A 21,210-nucleotide genomic window follows, 5' to 3' on the forward strand; every position below is an offset into this window, starting at 1 on the left:
TTTAAGATGTATTTAAATGAAAGGGGCGTAACAAATAAAATCTATTATTACTTTGTATTATTTCTGACGGGTGTTGTGGCGTCCTACTATGTTCGGCGGTCTTTGAAGCCACTGTAGAAACATCTCCGTCTCTTTTCCTCCGAGTAAAGAATGATAACTCCATCTTAAAGAGCACAGCTTGTAGGTCCAGTGTGCACAATTGAATAGCTTAGTTGCTCGGACAGAAATGTGTAAATATTAGGCCTGTTAAACGATTAAAACATTTAATTACGATTTTTGACATTTTGTTCATGGTTAATACGAAATTAATCGAGATTAATCTTAGATAGATATCATTTTTCATCATTAATAAGTATTAGGGATGTCCCGATCCAGGTTTTTGCACTTCCGATCCGATACCGATATTGTTTTTGCATTTCCGATCCGATACCAATACTGACCGATACCGATACTGACCGATAATGGCCTATCCAAGCATGTATTAAAGTTTAAAGTTATTTAGCCTACTTAGTTGTCAGAATCATGTTGAAAAGGGTTTTAGTACTCTTGATAACAACGAGCCAGCTGAATTAGGGGAGTTTGAATAATACACAATGGTTGGTAACAAGAAACTGACCTGTTTATTCAAGGATAAACACAAAATAGACAAAATTATACATGACAAACAGAAGTGGCATCATTGAAACTAGGGCTGGGCGATATGGCCTTTTTTTAATATTGCGATATTTTAAGGCCATATTGCGATACACGATATATATCTCGATATTTTGCCTTAGCCTTGAATGAACACTTGATGCATATAATCACAGCAGTATGATGATTCTATGTGTTTTGATTGATTGATTGAGACTTTTATTAGTAGGTTGCACAGTGAAGTACATATTCTGTACAATTGACCACTAAATGGTAACACCCCAATACGTTTTTCAACTTGTTTAAGTCGGGGTCCACTTAAATTGATTCATGATACAGATATATACTATCAGATATATATACTATCATCATAATACAGTCATCACACAAGATAATCACATTGAATTATTTACATTATTTATAATCCAGGGTGTGGAGGGGGGCGCCTGATGTAAGTGTCAAAAAGAGTTTGATATGAGAATAAATCTAAAGTTAAAATATAGGGTAGAAATGCACCCATTTGCAGGAAATGTAGTCTTGATTTTCAAAATTTTCTTTCAAGGCTTGCATGTCTACATTAAAACATTCTTCTTCATACTGCATTAATATATGCTACTTTTAAACTTTCATGCAGAGAAGGAAATCACAACGAAAAAAATCACTAATTTTTTCATACGGTGTTGATCTGGAAATTTTTGCCTCGGCATTTTGATGGTGTGGACGTGTGGCACCGAACGGAGATAAGCGTCTCGACAGACGTTACAATATTTGAACAATGATGACGAAAACTGTTGTCTCTGTCGTGTCGGTGTGTCGAAAATTGTTATGCGCTTATTTTTTTATTTGATTTTGTGCGTGGCATATAATTGCTATGCGCAGAGGACGTTTAAACAGTGCGCAATTGCACAAGCGCGCACCTTAGAGAGAACGTTGGTCACACGGCTGCGCTAGCATCACAGCTAACGTTAGCCATGCTGCTACCTCTCTGCTCGGGGAGGAGGTATACGTATGTGACGTATGACGTGACAGTATGTGACGTGTGTAAGAAGGTGCGCTCGCTGTCTGTGAGAGGGAGACACAGGAAAGAGTGAGAAGAGCCTGTCGTGTAATGCCAGCAGCTAAAAGCAACTGCGTTAGAATCCACAGACCTGTGGATGTGTTGAAGGTGTGCTGGAAAATGCGGAACGGAAATTATAGGGAGCAGCAGAAAAGTGGAATGTACTATTTAAATAGTTGCGTTGGAAAACACGGAGCGGAGTTTTTTTTTTAACTGGATCTGGATCTGCATTTTCCTATGCCTTGCCGATACGCATTTTTTTGCAAATATCGGCGGCCGATCCGATCTAAATATCGGATCGGGACATCCCTAGTCCAGTGTGCACAATTGAATCGCTTAGTTGCTCGGACAGAAATGTGTAAATATTAGGCCTGTTTAGCGATTAAAACATTTAATTACAATTTTTGACATTTTGTTCATGGTTAATACGAAATTAATCGTGATTAATCTTAGATAGATATAATTTTTCATCATTAATAAGTATACAGATAATTTTCAAGATTTTGAACCTATGACTGGACAATTTGTTTGTTTTACATTATGTTTTTGTAAACAGCTCAACACAAAATGGAAATAAACTCGCTTTTAATGACAATAGAAAAATGACAGGAGTAGGAGCACCTGCATTCAAAGGAGAGGAGCTACACTTCTGTGCTAAAATACCAGTTCCATGCATTAATAACATGAGAAGTGGATGGTTACAATCATGGTTTGATTGTCAAAGATGTTTGGTATTGTAATTTGTGATATTTCCACCTGAAAAAAATGCATCACGCAGTGCTGTACGGTGCGACAAATTTACTCACAAATGAGACTAAAAATAGACTGAATGACTTAAAAAAACTATCGCACACGTGCCAAAAGGAATTTCAACCATTTTATCGCATTTTGTGCCTACAATTAATCCATCCAGATTTGATAAAAACTAGGGTAACATTTTTTGCCCGTCTGTATAGCATGTTTGAAACAAATTTAAACCATAACCAAATGACTGATCACTCGCGCTGAGAGCTGTGTGTTTATTTGTTAGCACCGGTGCTACCAGTGAAAAAGGTAAGCGTACAGCACTGTCAGATATTCTGTACCTAACGTGTTGCACAAGTTAATGGTATCAACCATTTATATTTATGAATTAAGTGTAATATTTAGCCTGCTAAGCATTCTGTAATAGATGAGGACTATCAACCAGAACATTTTATGAAAAAATATACACTTTATTCCAGCCTGCCAGAAAATCCCCCTCCACAGTCCTCAACTGATGTACTAGCATTTATTTTGGTGGAAATATCACAGATTACATCACAAAACATCCTTGACAATCAAAACATGACCGAAATGTAAGCCATTTTTCGTTTTGTTTAGTGTACCGTATTTTTCGGACAATAAGGCACACTTAAAATCCTTTCGATTTCTCGAAAATCGACAGTGTGCCTGATGTACAGATTAATTCAGGGGTGCTCACACTTTTTCTGCAGGCGAGCTACTTTTCAATTGATCAAGTCGTGGGGATCTACCTCATTCATACATATCATTTATATTTACTTATTTATGAAATATATGTTTTTGTTAACAAGTTAAAGGTGTTTAATGATAATGCAAGCATGTTTAACACATATAGTTGATATTGTTAATACATTAAAGGTGTTTAATGATAATACAAGTATGTTTAATACATATAGTTAATATTGTTAACAAGTTAAAGGTGTTTAAAGATAATGCAAGCATGTTTAACACATATAGTTAATATTGTTAACAAGTTAAAGGTGGTTAAAAATAATACAAGCATGTTTAACACAAATAGTTAATATTGTTAACAACTTAAAGGTGGTTAAAGATAAAACAAGCATGTTTAACACATATAGTTAATATTGTTAACAACTTAAAGGTGGTTAAAGATAATACAAGCATGTTTAACACATATAGTTAATATTGTTAACAAGTTAAAGGTGGTTAAAGATAATACAAGCATGTTTAACACATATAGATTCCTTTCTTTCATGAAGACAAGAATATAAGTTGGTGTATTACCTGATTGTGATGACTTGCATTGATTGGAATCAGACAGTGGTGCTGATAACGTCCGCATTTTCGAATGGAGGAGAAAAAAAGTCCTCCTTTCTGTCCAATACCACATGAAAGTGGTTGGTTTTTGGCATCTTATTTGTCCAGCTTCCGTACTCCTTTGTATACACTTTACAAGAAATACATTGTCGGCAAACTCCGTAGCTTGCTAGCTTGTGCACGCCAGCTTTCTGAGACTCTTATTTTGGTAGCGCAGGCAGGATGAAGCAGAGCTTTTATTGTGCAACTGTGCAGTCGGTCTTTGGAGTTTTGACGACAGGTACGGTGCCAGAGTCTGTTGAAATAAAGTGTTTCTCGCCTTCCAGTCGGTAATTTTAATGAGCTGGCAGCAGCCAGCGTCATCTCAGAAGACCCTCGGGTGCCGTGAATGTCAATCAAGTGACGAAAGTGACGTCATAGTGAAGATTTATGATCGCTCATTTTTAGGACTATTTTTTTAATGCCTGGCTGGTGATCGACTGACACACCCTCCGAGATCGACCGGTAGATCGCGAATTTTGATGTTTCATTGAGAATATAGAACATTACACATGGCGCTCAAAAATCTGTCTAAATGTTTTTGTACAACTTTGGTAAGATACGAAGCCGCACCGCTTGATGGATTGTCGATGCATTACGGCTACCGGAATCAGACGTGCTGTGCTTCAACATACAGGTATTATTATGTCTGTATAAAGACCCCAAAATGACACCTATTAGGAAACATACGGCGTTTTGTCTCGACCTGTTATGCAAAACCAACTTGTTACCCTTTGGTTCCTGCTGTTGTGTATTTGGGACTTATACAAGCCCCGAAAATATGCCCACGTCCGCCACTGTAGCCTGCGTGGTAGTCAAAAATCTCCTCCTTTTTCTCTATCCTCTCGTTGTGGGGCATTGATCCTTCGCTGTTGCCATTTCCAACACCAAGTAGCGTACAGTTCTAATTTATATCTGTCAGTAGACTCGTTATGGAAGCGTAACTACTAGAGATGTCCGATAATGGCTTTTTTGCCGATATCCGATATTGTCCAACTCTTAATTACCGATTCCGATATCAACCGATACCGATATATATACAGTGGTGGAATTAACACATTATTATGCCTAATTTTGTTGTGATGCCCCGCTGGATGCATTAAACAATGTAAGAAAAATGCCAACATGGCACTGCCATATTTAGGGCCCGCATGGCCCATTGCATAAGGACTCCCAAAGGGAGTCCTTATGCAATGGGACATAAGGACCTATTGAATTTGTAAGGTTTTATTATTATTATACCGGCCGCCTCTTTGAGCACTAATTTGACCCACTTAACATGCTTCAAAACTCACCATATTTGACACACACATCAGGACCTGCAAAAATTGCCTTTTAATAAAAAAAACCGAACCCCAAAACTCAAAATTGTGCTCTAGCGCCCCCTAGGAAAAAAAAAAAAAACAGACTGCCTGTGACTCCCACTAGGAAGGTCGGAAAGACATGAAACAAAATCCTCTATGTAGGTCTGACTTAGACCTAGTTTTCATAATTGTATATTCTTGGGCTAAAATCAACAGGAAGTTGGCAATTCCCCCTTCAAGACAAAAAAAGTACTAAAAACAGTCACTTTTGCCTCTTTGAGCTGTAATTTGACCCCCTTAACATGCTTCAAAACTCACCGAACTGAACACACACATCAGGACTAGCAGAAATTGCGATCTAATAAAAAAACCTAACCCCAAATTTAAAAATTGCGCTCTAGAGCAATTTTTTAATAAAACGGAGAAAAAAATGACAAAACTGCCTGTAACTCCCACTGGGAAGGTCGGAGAGACATGAAACAAAAACTTCAATGTAGGTCTCACTTAGACCTACATTTCATAAATTGACAACCCCCAGCAAAAATCAACAGGAAGTTTGCTATTCCCCCTTCATAAACAACATTTTTGTAAAAACCGGTCACCTTCCTTCAAAATCTATCTCCTCTGAGCGCGTTTGTCGTTTAGGCTTCAAACTAACACAGGAGAGAGATTGAACCCTTGTGTATAAAAGTATAGAACAGCTTTTTAATACCTGCTCCGGTTTTGATTTTATGACCCTTCAAAGACCCGCTGCACTGATGCTGCTGTTTTTTTAAGATGGCTGCTTAAAAGCAGGAAGCACAAACATGCCCACACAATGCAGACAAGGTAGGTACACTAGACAAAAGTCTTGGGACACTTCAGACTAAAAGTAGACAAAAGTATTGGGACACTTAGGATTAGCACCTGCCAAATACGCGGGCCCGACCAATGCTGCTTGCAGCTTTAATTATTATTGAAGTCACAAAGTGCATTATTTTTTTTAACATGCCTCAAAACAGTAGCTTGGAATTTGGGACTTGCTCTCCCTGAGAGAGCATGAGGAAGTTGAGGTGGGCGGGGTTGGGGGAGTGGGGTTGAGGTGGGGGTAGGAGGATAGCGGGGGGTGTATATTGTCGCGTCCCGGAAGAGTTAGTGCTGCAAGGGGTTCTGGGTATTTGTTCTGTTGTGTTACGGTGCGGATGTTCTCCCTAAATGTGTCTGTCATTCTTGTTTGGTGTGGGTTCACAGTGTGGCGCATATTTGTAACAGTGTTAAAGTTGTTTATACGGCCACCCTCGGTGTGACCTGCATGGCTGTTGACCAAGTATGGATGGCATTCACTTATGTGTGTTTGAAAAGCCGTAGATATTATGTGATTGGGCCGGCACGCTGTTTGTATGGAGGAAAAGCGGACGTGACGACAGGTTGTAGAGGACACTAAAGGCAGTGCCTTTAAAGGGGAACATTATCACCAGACCTATGTAAGCGTCGATATATACCTTGATGTTGCAGAAAAAAGACCATATATTTTTTTAACCGATTTCCAAACTCTAAATGGGTGAATTTTGGCGAATTAAACGCCTTTCTATTATTCAACGTGACGTCACATCGGGAAGCAATCCGCCATTTTCAAAAACACCGAGTCAAATCAGCTCTGTTATTTTCCGTTTTTTCGACGGTTTTCCGTACCTTGGAGACATCATGCCTCGTCGGTGTGTTGTCGGAGGGTGTAACAACACGAACAGGGACGGATTCAAGTTGCACCAGTGGCCCAAAGATGCCAAAGTGGCAAGAAATTGAACGTTTGTTCCGCACACTTTACCGACGAAAGCTATGCTACGACAGAGATGGCAAGAATGTGTGGATATCCTGCGACACTCAAAGCAGATGCATTTCCAACCATAAAGTCAAAGAAATCCCCCATTGAATCTGCCGGAGTGTGTGAGCAATTCAGGGACAAAGGACCTCGGTTGCACGGCAAGCAATGGCGGCAGTTTGTTCCCGCAGACGAGCGAGCTAAACCCCCTGGATGTCTTGGCTCACACCGTCCCTTATGCCACCGAAGATGATCAAGAGAAGAATATCGACCCTAGCTTCCCTGGCCTGCTGACATGAGGGTATGTCTACAGAATATATTAATTGATGAAAATTGGGCTGTCTGCACTCTCAAAGTGCATGTTGTTGCCAAATGTATTTCATATGCTGTAAACCTAGTTCATAGTTGTTAGTTTCCTTTAATGCCAAACAAACACATACCAATCGTTGGTTAGAAGGCGATCGCCGAATTCGTCTTCGCTTTCTCCCGTGTCGCTGGCTGTCGTGTCGTTTTCGTCGGTTTCGCTTGCATACGGTTCAAACCGATATGGCTCAATAGCTTCAGTTTCTTCTTCAATTTCGTTTTCGCTACCTGCCTCCACACTACAACCATCCGTTTCAATACATGCGTAATCTGTTGAATCGCTTAAGCCGCTGAAATCCGAGTCTGAATCCGAGCTAATGTCGCTATAGCTTGCTGTTCTTTCCGCCATGTTTGTTTGTGTTGGCTTCACTATTCAGGTGTACTGGAGAGGAGGCTACGCCGGATAGTCGAACCTCGGATTCAGGAGGAACAGTGTGGTTTTCGTCCTGGTCGTGGAACTGTGGACCAGCTCTATACTCTCGGCAGGGTCCTTGAGGGTGCATGGGAGTTTGCCCAACCAGTCTACATGTGCTTTGTGGACTTGGAGAAGGCATTCGACCGTGTCCCTCGGGAAGTCCTGTGGGGAGTGCTCAGAGAGTATGGGGTTTCGGACTGTCTGATTGTGGCGGTCCGCTCCCTGTATGATCAGTGCCAGAGCTTGGTCCGCATTGCCGGCAGTAAGTCGGACACGTTTCCAGTGAGGGTTGGACTCCGCCAAGGCTGCCCTTTGTCACCCATTCTGTTCATAACTTTTATGGACAGAATTTCTAGGCGCAGTCAAGGCGTTGAGGGGATCCGGTTTGGTGGCTGCAGGATTAGGTCTCTGCTTTTTGCAGATGATGTGGTCCTGATGGCTTCATCTGGCCAGGATCTTCAGCTCTCACTGGATCGGTTCGCAGCTGAGTGTGAAGCGACTGGGATGAGAATCAGCACCTCCAAGTCCGAGTCCATGGTTCTCGCCCGGAAAAGGGTGGAGTGCCATCTCCGGGTTGGGGAGGAGATCTTGCCCCAAGTGGAGGAGTTCAAGTACCTCGGAGTCTTGTTCACGAGTGAGGGAAGAGTGGATGGTGAGATCGACAGGCGGATCGGTGCGGCGTCTTCAGTAATGCGGACGCTGTATCGATCCGTTGTGGTGAAGAAGGAGCTGAGCCGGAAGGCAAAGCTCTCAATTTATCGGTCGATCGACGTTCCCATCCTCACCTATGGTCATGAGCTTTGGGTTATGACCGAAAGGACAAGATCACGGGTACAAGCGGCCCTAATGAGTTTCCTCCGCCGGGTGGCGGGGCTCTCCCTTAGAGATAGGGTGAGAAGCTCTGTCATCCGGGAGGAGCTCAAAGTAAAGCCGCTGCTCCTCCACATGGAGAGGAGCCAGATGAGGTGGTTCGGGCATCTGGTCAGGATGCCACCGAGCGCCTCCCTAGGAAGGTGTTTAGGGCACGTCCGACCGGTAGGAGGCCACGGGGAAGACCCAGGACACGTTGGGAAGACTATGTCTCCCGGCTTGCCTGGGAACGCCTCGGGATCCCCCGGGAGGAGCTGGACGAAGTGGCTGGGGAGAAGGAAGTCTGGGCTTCCCTGCTTAGGCTGCTGCCCCCGCGACCCGACCTCGGATAAGCGGAAGAAGATGGATGGATGGATGGATGGATGGCTTCACTATGTGACGTCACAGGAAAATGGACGGGTGTATATAACGATGGTTAAAATCAGGCCCTTTGAAGCTTTTTTTAGGGATATTGCGGGATGGGTAAAATTTTGAAAAAAACTTCGAAAAATAAAATAAGCCACTGGGAACTGATTTTTAATGGTTTTAACCCTTCTGAAATTGTGATAACGTTCCCCTTTAAGGCACGCCCCAAATATTGGGAGGAAGTTGGCAGAATGGTTGCCCCAGGAGATTTTCGGGAGGGGCACTGAAATTTGGGAGTCTCCCGGGAAAATCAGGAAGGTTGGCAAGTATGAGTATAAAACCGGTGGGCAAGCTCTAATTAGGGCCCGCCATGGCCCATTGCATAAGGACTCCCACAGGGAGTCCTTATGCAATGGGACATAAGGACCTATTGTTATTCGATCGTTTTTCTTTCTTATTATTATTAGTCTTCCGCAGCTTTGCGCACTACTTTGACCCCCTTAACATGCTTCAAAACTCACCAAATCTTACACACACATCAGTAATATACGGCAAAACTTTTTATCAAAGAACCAGACTTCAAAACTCAAAATTGCGCTCTAGCGCCCCCTAGAAAAAAAAAAACTAGACTGCCTGTAACTCCCACTAGGAAGGTCGGAAAAATATGAAACAAAATCCTCTATGTAGGTCTGACTTAGACCTAGTTCTCATAATTGTATGTCTTCGGGCTAAAATCAACAGGAAGTTGGCAATTCCCCCTTCAAGACAAAAAAGTACTAAAAACAGTCACTTTTGCCTCTTTGAGCTGCTATTTGACCCCCTTAACATGCTTCAAAACTCACCAAACTGAACACATATCAGAACTGGCTAAAACTGTGATCTAATGAAAAAACCTAACCCCAAATCTAAAAATTGCGCTCTACAGCAATTTTTGAATTAAACGGACAAAAAACTGCTCCTCGGAAGAAAAAAATTACAAAACTGCCTGTAACTCACACTGGGAAGGTCGGAGAGACATGAAACAAATACCTCTATGTAGGTCTCCCTTAGACCTACATTTCATTAATCGACAACCCCCCGGAAAAATCCACAGGAAGTTTGCTATTCCCCCTTCAAAACAATTTTTTGGTCAAAACCGGTCACCTTCCTTCAAAAACGAACTCCTCTGAGCGCGTTTGTCGTTTCGCCTTCAAACTAACACAGGAGAGAGATTGAACCCTTGTGAATACAACAACAGAAGCGCTTTTTAATTAAGTGCTCCGGTTTTGATTTTATGACCCTTCAAAGACCCGCTGCGCTGATGCTGCTGCAATGCTGTTTTTTTAGGATGGCTGCTTAAAAGCAGGAAGCACCAACGTGCCCACACAATGCAGACAAGGTAGGTACACTAGACAAAAGTCTTGGGACATTTCAGACTAAAAGTAGACAAAAGTATTGGGACACTTAGGACTAGCACCTGCCAAATACGCGGGCCCGAACAACGCTGCTTGCAGCTTTAATGTTAATTTGATATTGCCTCAAGGGCCGAATGAAATTAAACGGCGGGCCAAGTTCGGCCCGCAGGCCAGAGTTTGACACCCATGACTTAGACCTACTGCGCTACTGTATTTCAATGATGAAGTGTTTTGTGAGGTGGTACTTGGTGGAAAAAAGTTTGAGAAATGAGGTCCATCACGTGACCTGCGAGTCGTTTCCCTATACATGGTGTTTACGTGACGTCACACATCCGGGTTATCCCGGGTCATCCGCCATCTTGGGAGGCAAACAAAACACACCTGGCCTAGTTGACACGCTTCACGATTATTGACAATAGCTTCGAGCAAACACTGGTGAAAGGCGCATAATGGTTATTTCCTGTTGGGTGAATGGATGTACAAATCGACGGGATGGATCAGTGCAGCGAGGATTTTTTAGTATTCCTAAAATTAGACACAACGAAGGAGAACAGACAAGGAAAATCAGCGAGGAGAGACGACGCTTGTGGTTGGCAAGCATCAACAGGAAAGAGGAGCCATCTCAACATTCCAAAATATGTTCTGATCACTTTGTAACAGGTAGGATCACGTCTCAATCTGTTTATTAAACATTTTAGAACGATGTATTGTTTATTTTTTTGTCAATTTGCTATTCTCGAAGCCCTTTATGGGATGGACCACGAAAGCGAAAGCCCCCCCCCCCCCCCCCCCCTCAGGATATATAGCGCCCATCTCAGCCCAGGTTGCTTGTACACGAAATGAGTTGTAGATCTCAATGGATAAAATATTTAGGTATCAACCTTGTCATAAGTTAGATACATTAGAGATGCACTTATTTTCCATTTCAATCTGGGATTTAAGTGAAAAAAAATTGTCATACTCGTGAATTATATTTTATACTCTTCAGTTGGGCATTATCAAAACTAACAAATTGAATAAATTAACAAATTTATCACATATATAAATAAATATAAGTGGATGGGAGAGGACAGGCTTGGGCAGACTCCCCTTATCCTAAGGAGTCCGACGTGTCCTCGCTAAACACATGGTTTTAATGTACGTTATATATACATACCCTGCCCACTACAAGCACTTTCTCGTTTGCAGTCATGCTTTTAACGTCGCTGACCCATCCGTTAATAAACTGGTTGTACGCCTCCAGAGACTTGAATGCCCTCAATTCCTCCATTGTATAGGCACTGGTGTAATTGACGAGGTAGTTCAAAATTAGTGATGGGTCCGGCAACACCGATGCATCGGCGCATGCGTCGAGCTCATAGAGCGAAACCCTGTGTCGGTGCGCGTACCGCTTTTAGAAAGTCACGTGACCGATCATGAGCTGTGTTGGTCACGTGACCGATACGCGAACTGTGTCGCACTGACGCCTCCTCTGTGCCCTGTGAGCGGCTCTTTTCTACAGCCGGTGAAATAATACCTAAGAGAAATCGTCTAAAATGTAATACGTTGGACAAACTTTTTTTTTTTTTTTTTTTTTTTTAATAAAAATGTGTAAAAAAATCAAATAAAATAAATTCCCAGTCCACAATCATCCACAACACGTTCTCTTAGATTTCCATGTTATGATACATGTTCACATTATTTATTGACTGTATCTAAAAAAGATAAAAAATATATTTTTATTTAAATGAAGATATGAAATAATACTAAATGAAATACAATGACTTGGTTTATATTATTGTATATACTAGGGCAGGGGTCACCAACGCGGTGCCCGCGGTCACCAGGTAGCCCATAAGGACCAGATCAGTCGCCCGCTGGCCTGTTCTAAAAATAGCTCAAAGAGCAGCACTTACCAGTGAGCTGCCTCTATTTTTTTAATTTTATTTATTTACTAGCAAGCTGGTCTCGCTTTGCTCGACATTTTTAATTCTAAAAGAGACAAAAATAGAATTTGAAAATCCAAGAAAATATTTTAAAGACTTGGTCTTCACTTGGAAAAAGCGGTAGAAAATGGATGGATGGATGGGTCTTCACTTGTTTAAATAAATTCATTTATTTTTTTACTTTGCTTCTTATTACTTTTAGAAATACAATTTTAGAGAAAAAATACAACCTTAAAAATGATTTTAGGATTTGTAAACAAATATACCTTTTTACCTTTTAAATGGCTTCCTCTTCTTTCCTGACAATTTAAATCAATGTTCAAGTAAATTTATTTATTTTTTTATTGTAAAGAATAATAAATATTTTAGCTTCTGGTTTTTCGACGAAGAATATTTGTGAAATATTTCTTCAAACTTACTATGATTAAAATTTAAAAAAATTATTCTGGCAAATCCAGAAAATCTGTAGAATCAAATTTAAATCTTATTTCAAAGTATTTTGAATTTCTTTTAAAATTTTTGTTCTGGAAAATCTAGAAGAAATACTGATTTGTCTTTCTTAGAAATATAGCTTGGTCCAATTTGTTAAATATTCTAACAAAGTGCAGATTGGATTTTAACCAATTTAAAACATGTCATCAAAATTCTAAAATGTATCTTAATCAGGAAAAAATTACTAATGATGTTCCATAAATTTTTATTTTTATTTTTTCAAAAAGATTCAAATTAGCTAGTTTTTCTCTTCTTTTTGTCGGTTGAATTTTGAATTTCAAAGAGTCGAAATTGAAGATAAACTATGTTTCAAAATTTTATTTTTATTTTTTTCGTGTTTTCTCCTCTTTTAAACCGTTCAATTAAGTGTTTTTTTTTCATCATTTATTCTTTACAAAAAACCTTCCGTAAAAGGAAAAAAAAAATGTACGACGGAATGACAGACAGAAATACCCTTTTTTTTTTTTATATATATACATTTATTTATCTAGCTATTCTTGTTTAAATCACACATACGTGTAACTTACAAATGACAATATATTTATTTATTTAATTGTGTATCAAACTGGTAGCCCTTCGCATTAATCAGTACCCAAGAAGTAGTTTTTGGTTTCAAAAAGGTTGGTGACCCCTGTACTAGGGCATCAAATCAGTGTCAGTTGAGTCGGTCCATAGGTTGCCTGTAGGGATTTTTAATGTCCAGCAGATGTCAGTATTTAGTGACACAGTATCGACACAGTATCAATACAGTTTTGCAATGTGTCGAAGCGCTTCATGACGCCTCATCAACCCATCACTATTCAAAATGTCTATGTACGTTATGGCCGGGAGGCATTTGTGGTCATACGTGAAACTTTGTTTCGGCACTTCGTACGGGTCAACGCCTATGCATTGTGTCTTCTGGTTGTATCTTTCCAACGTCTGGTTGTCCAAGCCTTCTTTATACTTCTTTTTTGCTGGTTTCTCGGCCATTATGCATACGTTTGTGAACGGGTTCGTATACCGTATTTTCCGCACTATAAGGCGCACCGGATTATTAGCCGCACCTTCAATGAATTACATATTTCATAACTTTGTCCACCAATAAGCCGCCCCGGATTATAAGCCGCGCCTACGCTGCGCTAAAGGGAATGTCAAAAAAACAGTCAGATAGTTCAGTCAAACTTTAATAATATATTGAAAACCAGCGTTCTAACAACTCTGTCCCAAAATGTACGCAAATGTGCAATCACAAACATAGTAAAATTCAAAATGGTGTAGAGCAATAGCAACATAATGTTGCTCGAACGTTAATGTCACAACACACAAAATAAACATAGCGCTCACCTTCTGAAGTTATTCTTCATTCGTAAATCCTTCGAATTCTTCGTCTTCGGTGTCCGAATTGAAAAGTTGCGCAAGCGTGGGATCCAAAATGGCCGGTTCCGTCTCGTCGAAGTCATCGGAGTCAGTGTCACTGTTGTCCAGCAGTTCTGTGAATCCTGCCTTCCGGAAAGCTCGGACCACAGTTGTGACCGAAATATCTGCCCAGGCATTTACGATCCACTGGCAAATGTTGGCGTATGTCGTCCGGCGATGTCTGCCCGTCTTAGTGAAGGTGTGTTCGCCTTCGGAGCTGTGTGAAAAAAAGCCACCCGGCCTCTTCGCGTAAACTTCCCTTAACCACTCGCTCATCTTTTCTTCATCCATCCATCCCTTCGAGTTAGCTTTTATGATGACGCCGGCTGGAAAGGTCTCTTTTGGCAAGGTCTTCCTTTTGAATATCACCATGGGTGGAAGTTAGCATGGCAAGCTAGAACCACAGTGAAGGATGACTTCTCATTCCCTGTGGTGCGAATATTCACCGTACGTGCTCCCGTTCCACAGTGCAGTTCACAGGAATATCAGTTGCTGTGAAATACGGTAGTAATCCGTGTGCGGATGGAGAGATTGCGTCTTTTTAAGAACCGGATCCTTGTCGCTTTGTAGGAGCCATTTTGTGGTCTTTACAGATGTAAACAGGAAATGAAACGTACGGTGATATCCGCGCGTTTTTTCTTCTTCTTCCGGGGGCGGGTGGTTGCTTACAGTAGAAGAAGAAGCGCTTCCTGTTCTATGGGGGCGGGTGCTTTCCTTGGCGGTTGCTTGCGTAGAAGAAGAAGCGCTTCCTGTTCTACCGGGAAAAAAGATGGCGGCTGTTTACCGAAGTTGCGAGATCGAAACTTTATGAAAATGAATCGTAATAAAGCGCACCGGGTTATAAGGCGCACTGTCAGCGTTTGAGAAAAATTAGTGGTTTTTAGGTGCGCCTTATAGTGCGGAAAATACGGTACTTCTTTTTTGCTGGTTTCTCGGCCATTATGCATACGTTTGTGAACGGGTTCGTATATATGAATTTGCTGATGTTGTACCGGTGCGCTTGCCTTTCAAAATGGCGGATCGCGCGGAGCATCATGGGAAATCAGTCGGGCGTGAAAACTATGTATTCGTTGGCTGGGAAAACAAACAAACATGGTGGCCATCTATTCTGTTGGCAAGTCGCAAATGTGATGACAAAAGTGATTTTATGTAAATAATAAATGTGTATTGTCCAACTTACTGACGGTGAAGATGTTTGCTCATATTTGACTCACTCAAGTGTCCTGATTAATGCTCAAATATTTTACGGTCTCATTCCAACTAAAAAACAAAATAAGTTGAACAAACTCCGCCCACAGATGGAGAGATTATTACCAAATTAAGATGTGTTAACTGTGGAAAGTCACTTAACTTTTTAAACTTACCCTCAATTCGTAGCACACTTCCACTCTTGCAAACTGCTTCTAAGTGTCGTCGACGGCGCTCGTTCTCCTCTTTGCTTCTGGAAAGTTCCTCCTCGTACGAAGAGATGGTTTTTCCAAGCAGCGCGAATATTTCATCCGCCGCCGCCATCAGTCGTTCCCTGACCAACACTTTTAACATTTTTTATGTTTTTTACTCGAGTAAAATCGGGCAAGCGGGCGTTTTTTTGTCTCAGGGTCGTCCAGCTAACTTCCGCCTTGTTTTCCCTCCAGGAGGGAGGTTTTACGGTAGTGATGAGGTGGGTCGTTCGTGAACGATCGTCTTTAATGTAACTAATCATTTTGCTAAAAACGTATTTTCTGAGATCGGTCAAAATGTGCTACATGTTGAACATATAAAGTAATTTTGACGATAAATATTGAATTTAATTGCATTTTTACTTCATACATTAAGTTTAAGAGACAATTTTAGAGAGCCGAGCTAAAAAATGTAGCTCTTCAAATAACCCGAAATTTCCATCCTTATTTTACGACACACACACACACACACACACACACGCACGCACACACACACACACACGCACACACACACGCACACGCACGCACACACACACACACACACTCGCACATTCCCTTCTTGTTTCATGTGCATTAATTACTTTGCTAACAATACAACATGTACCAGTTTACATCATTTATAACAGAAACTACAGAAAGAGAACAATGGATGACAAAAAGACAGAAACCCTCTGCAAAACTCCTCAAATGACAAATGTTAAATAATAATCTAGATATTTAAAACAGCTAAAAATGATGCATTATCAGCAGTGTTGGGCTAGTTACTGAAAACCAGTAACTAGTTACAGTTACTAGTTACTTTATTTCAAAAGTAACTCAGTTACTAACTCAGTTACTTACACCAAAAAGTAATGCGTTACTGTGAAAAGTAACTATTTAGTTACTTCTTCTACTTCTTTTTTTTTAAAGCTCCCATTAATGCCCTTTTAGCCTTCATTTTAGAGATGCGCGGATAGGCAATTATTTCATCCGCAACCGCGTCAGAAAGTCGTCAACCATCCACCATCCACCCGATGTAACGTTTGATCAGAACTGCACCCGCCCACCATCCGCCCGTTGTTATATATCTAATATTAATAAAAAAAATTAAAAAAAAGGGTGAAAACTACGCGAATTGCACCTTGTGCAGACAAGATTTTTCGATCGGACACGGAGGAATTAGCGATGTAAAAGACCACGTTGGGACAAAAAAACACAAGTCTAATGCCGTTGCTAGCGATACAAGTGGAAAACTTTCAACGTTTTTCGTCGCCCAAACAGATTCTTTGGATGTGATAAATGCCGAAGTTTTATTTACGGAGGCAATAATTGAGCATGGACTTCCAATCGCACTGGCTGATCACATGGGACAGTTAATAATGTAATGCAACCTTTAAAAATCATTACGCGGTGATCGCGGTCCCAAAAATAAACGTTTCTTGCATGATAATGTCCAGAAAAATTCGCTTTATATTACTATAGAGTCCTTTTAACGAATGAGTTTGATGGTTTATCACAAACCTTAAATGAAAGAAGTCCTTTGTTCTCCTGCACCATGCATGCGCAATCCTGTCGGCTGTATTTCACAGCACGACATACTGTAAAAAGTGTTTATACTATTTATACTTTCAATTAACAAATTGAAGTGTTGTGAAAGGTTGACAGGATAACTGGCATTAACTGTCAAAAATAATTTCAAACTATTGAAGTTAGCTTACAGAATAAACATGTCAATCAACCCATATGATTTTTGCTGTAATATTTTTGTTTTGAAAAGTCACTGTGACTGATAGAAAAGTGATGGTTTTAGCAACATTTTAACCTGTCTGAATGCTAATAGTCATTTTGCGTCGGGGGGCGAAGCCCTGAACCCTCCACCAGGACTTTGTCCTGGACCTACCGGGGCCTGCGGCCCTTGGACCCTGGCTACTAGGTTTTTCTGATTTAAAAGTTGGCAGGTATGGTGAGGTTATAAAGCTTTTGCCTGTTAAAGAAAGGAGACTGATCCAATGCACAGACATTCGCGTGCCACGCTGTCACGACCCAGACGCACACCAGTGCGTAATCATATGGGAGCCGCGCTGAGCGCACCTCCAAGCGCGTCTCGCTGCCGGCGACGGCCAGGTATATGGGCCCACGCTCCAGCGCCATCCATTTTCAGGGCTAGTTGATTCGGCAGGTGGGTTGTTACACACTCCTTAGCGGGTTCCAACTTCCATGGCCACCGTCCTGCTCTCTATATCAACCAGGGTGAGCCCCACCCCTTTCATGAGCGCACTACGCGCGGAGTGACCCCTGTTACGCGCCCCCGGCAACAGGGGTGGCAAGCAGGTAAGCTGCGCGGGCGGAGCGCACGGAGTGACCCATGTTACGAGCCCCCGGCCACGGGGGTGGCGGGCAGGTAAGCTGCTTACCTGCTGCGCGTGACGCCGGCCGCGGCGAAAGCGGACGAGGCGGGGTGTCGGTGCGGTGGGCGCGGTAGTGACCCTGGACGTGCGTCGGGCCCTTCTCGCGGATCGCCTCAGCTACGGCTCCCGGTGGGGCCCTCTCGGGGGAAGGGGCCTCGGTCCCGGACCCCGGCGAGGCGTCCCTTCTCCGCTCCGTAAAAGTGTCCATCTCTTCTTTTTTTTTCTTCTGTTGTGGCATATGCAGCAGGTGCCTGCTCGTTTTTCGTATGTGGGTAACAACATTTAACTATGTATATATATTTCCCAATTGGTTTAACTGCCACCCGCAAAAAAAAAAAAAAAAAAAAAAAAAATTGATCCGCCCGACCCGACCCGTGAGCGGATAAAATCTTAGTTTTTTTAATTTCATCCGCCCGATCCGCGGATAATCCGCGGACTCCGCGGTTGTGTCCGCAAACCGCGCATCTCTACTTCATTTCAGTACTGTTATTGCACTGGAGAATAATACAATCTGTTGATCAACTTGACATGCATTTGCATCACTGAACTCTGCTAAGCAATGTGCTCTACATACAACACACAAAGACAAAGATATGTTTCAAAGGGACAATTTATTTCAGACCAGAACAAATTGACAAAACTATTTGAAATAGCTGCAACATAACATACATAAGTAACAAACAGCATAATAACACTAACACTGACCACGTTAAACCCAGATTCCGAACTAACAAAGGTCTTAACTCATTCTCTTTCTATGCCACTTCAATATGGAATCCACTCCCAACAGGTGTAAAAGAAAGGGCATCTCTATCCTCCTTCAAAACCGCACTAAAAGAACATCTCCAGGCAACTACAACCCTAAACTAACACCCTCCCTTCCACATAATACCTCTTCGGATTGTAAATAATCAAATGTAGACACTTTTTCTTATACTTTCTGATCTCTCTCTCTGTGTCCACTACTTGCTGTACATATCCTACCAAGTCAGACCTACACTGTTTCAATGTCCATTTCTCTGATGATGCAATTGTTGATGACTGAAGTGTTGATACCAACCAAACCTAACCCCCCCACACCCCCCCACCCCCTCCATATCCCACACCCCAGATTGTAAATAATGTAAATAATTCAATGTATATACCCTGATGATTATCTTGTGTGATGACTCTATTATGATGTTAGTATATATTTGATAGTATATATCTGTATCATGAATCAATTTAAGTGGACCCCGACTTAAACAAGTTAAAAAACGTATTTGGGTGTTACCATTTAGTGGTCAATTGTACGGAATCTACTAATAAAAGTTTCAATCAATCAATCAATCAACAACATAGCTGTAAACCTGGCTTCACCTAAGGAAGGCACACGTGACATACACAGAGCCTAACCAGGCAGATTTGAATTGTTGTTTTGGGCAGGAGACGGGATCTTTGATCCAAGACACAACTTACATTTAACTAAAATGTTATTTTCTTTGTGCTCGACAAAAGAAAAGAAGTAAGAATATCTCATACTTGCCAACCCTCCCGAATTTCACTGCCTCTCCCTGGGACAACCATTCTCCAAATTTCTCCCGATTTCCAGCCAGAGGTGGAACCAAGTCATTGTTTTGCAAGTCACAAGTAAGTCTCAAGTCTTTGCCCTCAAGTCCGAGTCAAGTCCCGAGTCAAGACAGGCAAGCCCCGAGTCAAGTCCAAAGTCAAGACTGGAAAGTCTCAAGTCAAGTCCTAAGTCCTGCATTTTGAGTTTCGAGTCCTTTCAAGTCCTTTTAACCACAGACTAATATATTAACACAGATTGTGTATGCTTTTCAAACGCTGTATTTATTTATTAAAACAAGTGCATTTTAAATTGCAGGAAAGAAAATTGTGCTGACAATGCATTTTATAATAGCACTATTAACCAGTCATTTTAAACATTAACTCATTCCTTTACAGAACAAACACATTGAAAAATAAAGTGCAAATGTACTTATTTGTACAAAAGTGTTAACATTGAAAAAACATGACATATACGTGAACATAACAAAAAAGTTGTACTTTTTATATGTCAGGGCCCTATGCTGCATTGCATTTGCAAAAGACCAAATTAGCCAAGAGTCTGTCAGTCATTTGTGCACGATGGGGGCGTAGTATGATGCCACCATGGCTGAAAACTCGCTCCACTGGAGCACTGGAGGCAGGCACTGCCAAGACTCTCATGGCCACTCGGAACAGTGAAGGAAGAGTCTTCATGTTCAATGCCCAGAACAAAAGGGGGGAGAGAGTTGTTTTGGGTTGGTGCACTACTTGTAAGTGTATCTTGTGTTTTTTATGTTGATTTAATTAAAGAAAAAAAAAAAAAAATTCTTTCTTGTGCGGCCCGATACCAATCGATCCACGGACCAGTACCGGGCCGCGGTCCGGTGGTTGGGGACCACTGAGGTAAACAACCAAAAGTATGTCAGAAAGCTAGCTAAAACGGTACACATATTCATAATATAGTATACATTTTAACTGACCTTTATTTGACTATTTTTGTCTTTTTTTAGGTGGCTAAAATACGCGGTGCTGCTGACCGCCGTCTCGTTACGTGTGATATATTGACTAACGTAACCCTGCTTAAAAAAAAATCACTGAACAAAAAGTATGAATAAGGTAGTGAACTGCAACAGATTCCCGTGTTTGCAATAACGTTATAACGTTAGCAGTGAGTTTACAGCCTCACTGATTTAACTACACAGCAAATAAAAGTCACGTTACTTAGCCAATAAACGTTATCTTACATTCAAAACTTACCGTTCTTTGTGCAACTTCAAATGCCGGACGAAGTTGGAAGTTGTTGCCTCTCCATCAGTAATTTTCGAACCGCATGTGTTGCATCCTGCAAACCGTTTTGTGTTGACCACCTCGTAATTTTTATACCCAAACAAAATTATTTTAGGTATCATTTTTTGTTCACTGGCGTGTGGTTTGGACATGTCTTCTTCGTTGGTTGTCCTGCAATTTGATTGGATGAATGCTGTGTGATGAAAACAAAGTAGATCTAATTTGATTGGCTGTTGTACTGAGACCACACCAGCTGACACACGCAACGCTGATAGACAAGTACACAATGAAAAATACGGAGCGCTCCCGAATAACTTTTTCATCTTTGGGTTTTGGGGAAAGTAGCAAGTCATGTCAAGTCATGTCAATTCAAAAGGCTCAAGTCCAAGTGAAGTCACAAGTCATTGATGTTAAAGTCTAAGTCGAGTTGCAAGTCTTTTTACATTTTGTCAAGTCGAGTCTAAAGTCATCAAATT

The 21,210-nt window shown here is 41.3% G+C and overlaps 1 protein-coding gene across 3 annotated transcripts in view; it reads right to left on the minus strand.

Moving 5' to 3' along the window:
• LOC133578155 (uncharacterized) overlaps positions 1–15,729 on the minus strand; it is a 74,376-nt gene extending 58,647 nt beyond the window's left edge. For all 3 annotated transcript variants that reach the window (XM_061932357.2, XM_072912556.1, XM_061932349.2), the window contains exon 1: positions 15,459–15,729. In XM_061932357.2, coding sequence (XP_061788341.1) covers positions 15,459–15,636 — 178 coding nt within the window. In that variant the 5' untranslated portion in view covers positions 15,637–15,729. The remainder of the gene's footprint in view (positions 1–15,458) is intronic.
• Positions 15,730–21,210: the final 5,481 nt, after the last annotated feature.

This window comes from Nerophis lumbriciformis, linkage group LG03 (assembly GCF_033978685.3).
Source record: "Nerophis lumbriciformis linkage group LG03, RoL_Nlum_v2.1, whole genome shotgun sequence".
NCBI classification, from domain to species: Eukaryota; Metazoa; Chordata; class Actinopteri; order Syngnathiformes; family Syngnathidae; genus Nerophis; species Nerophis lumbriciformis.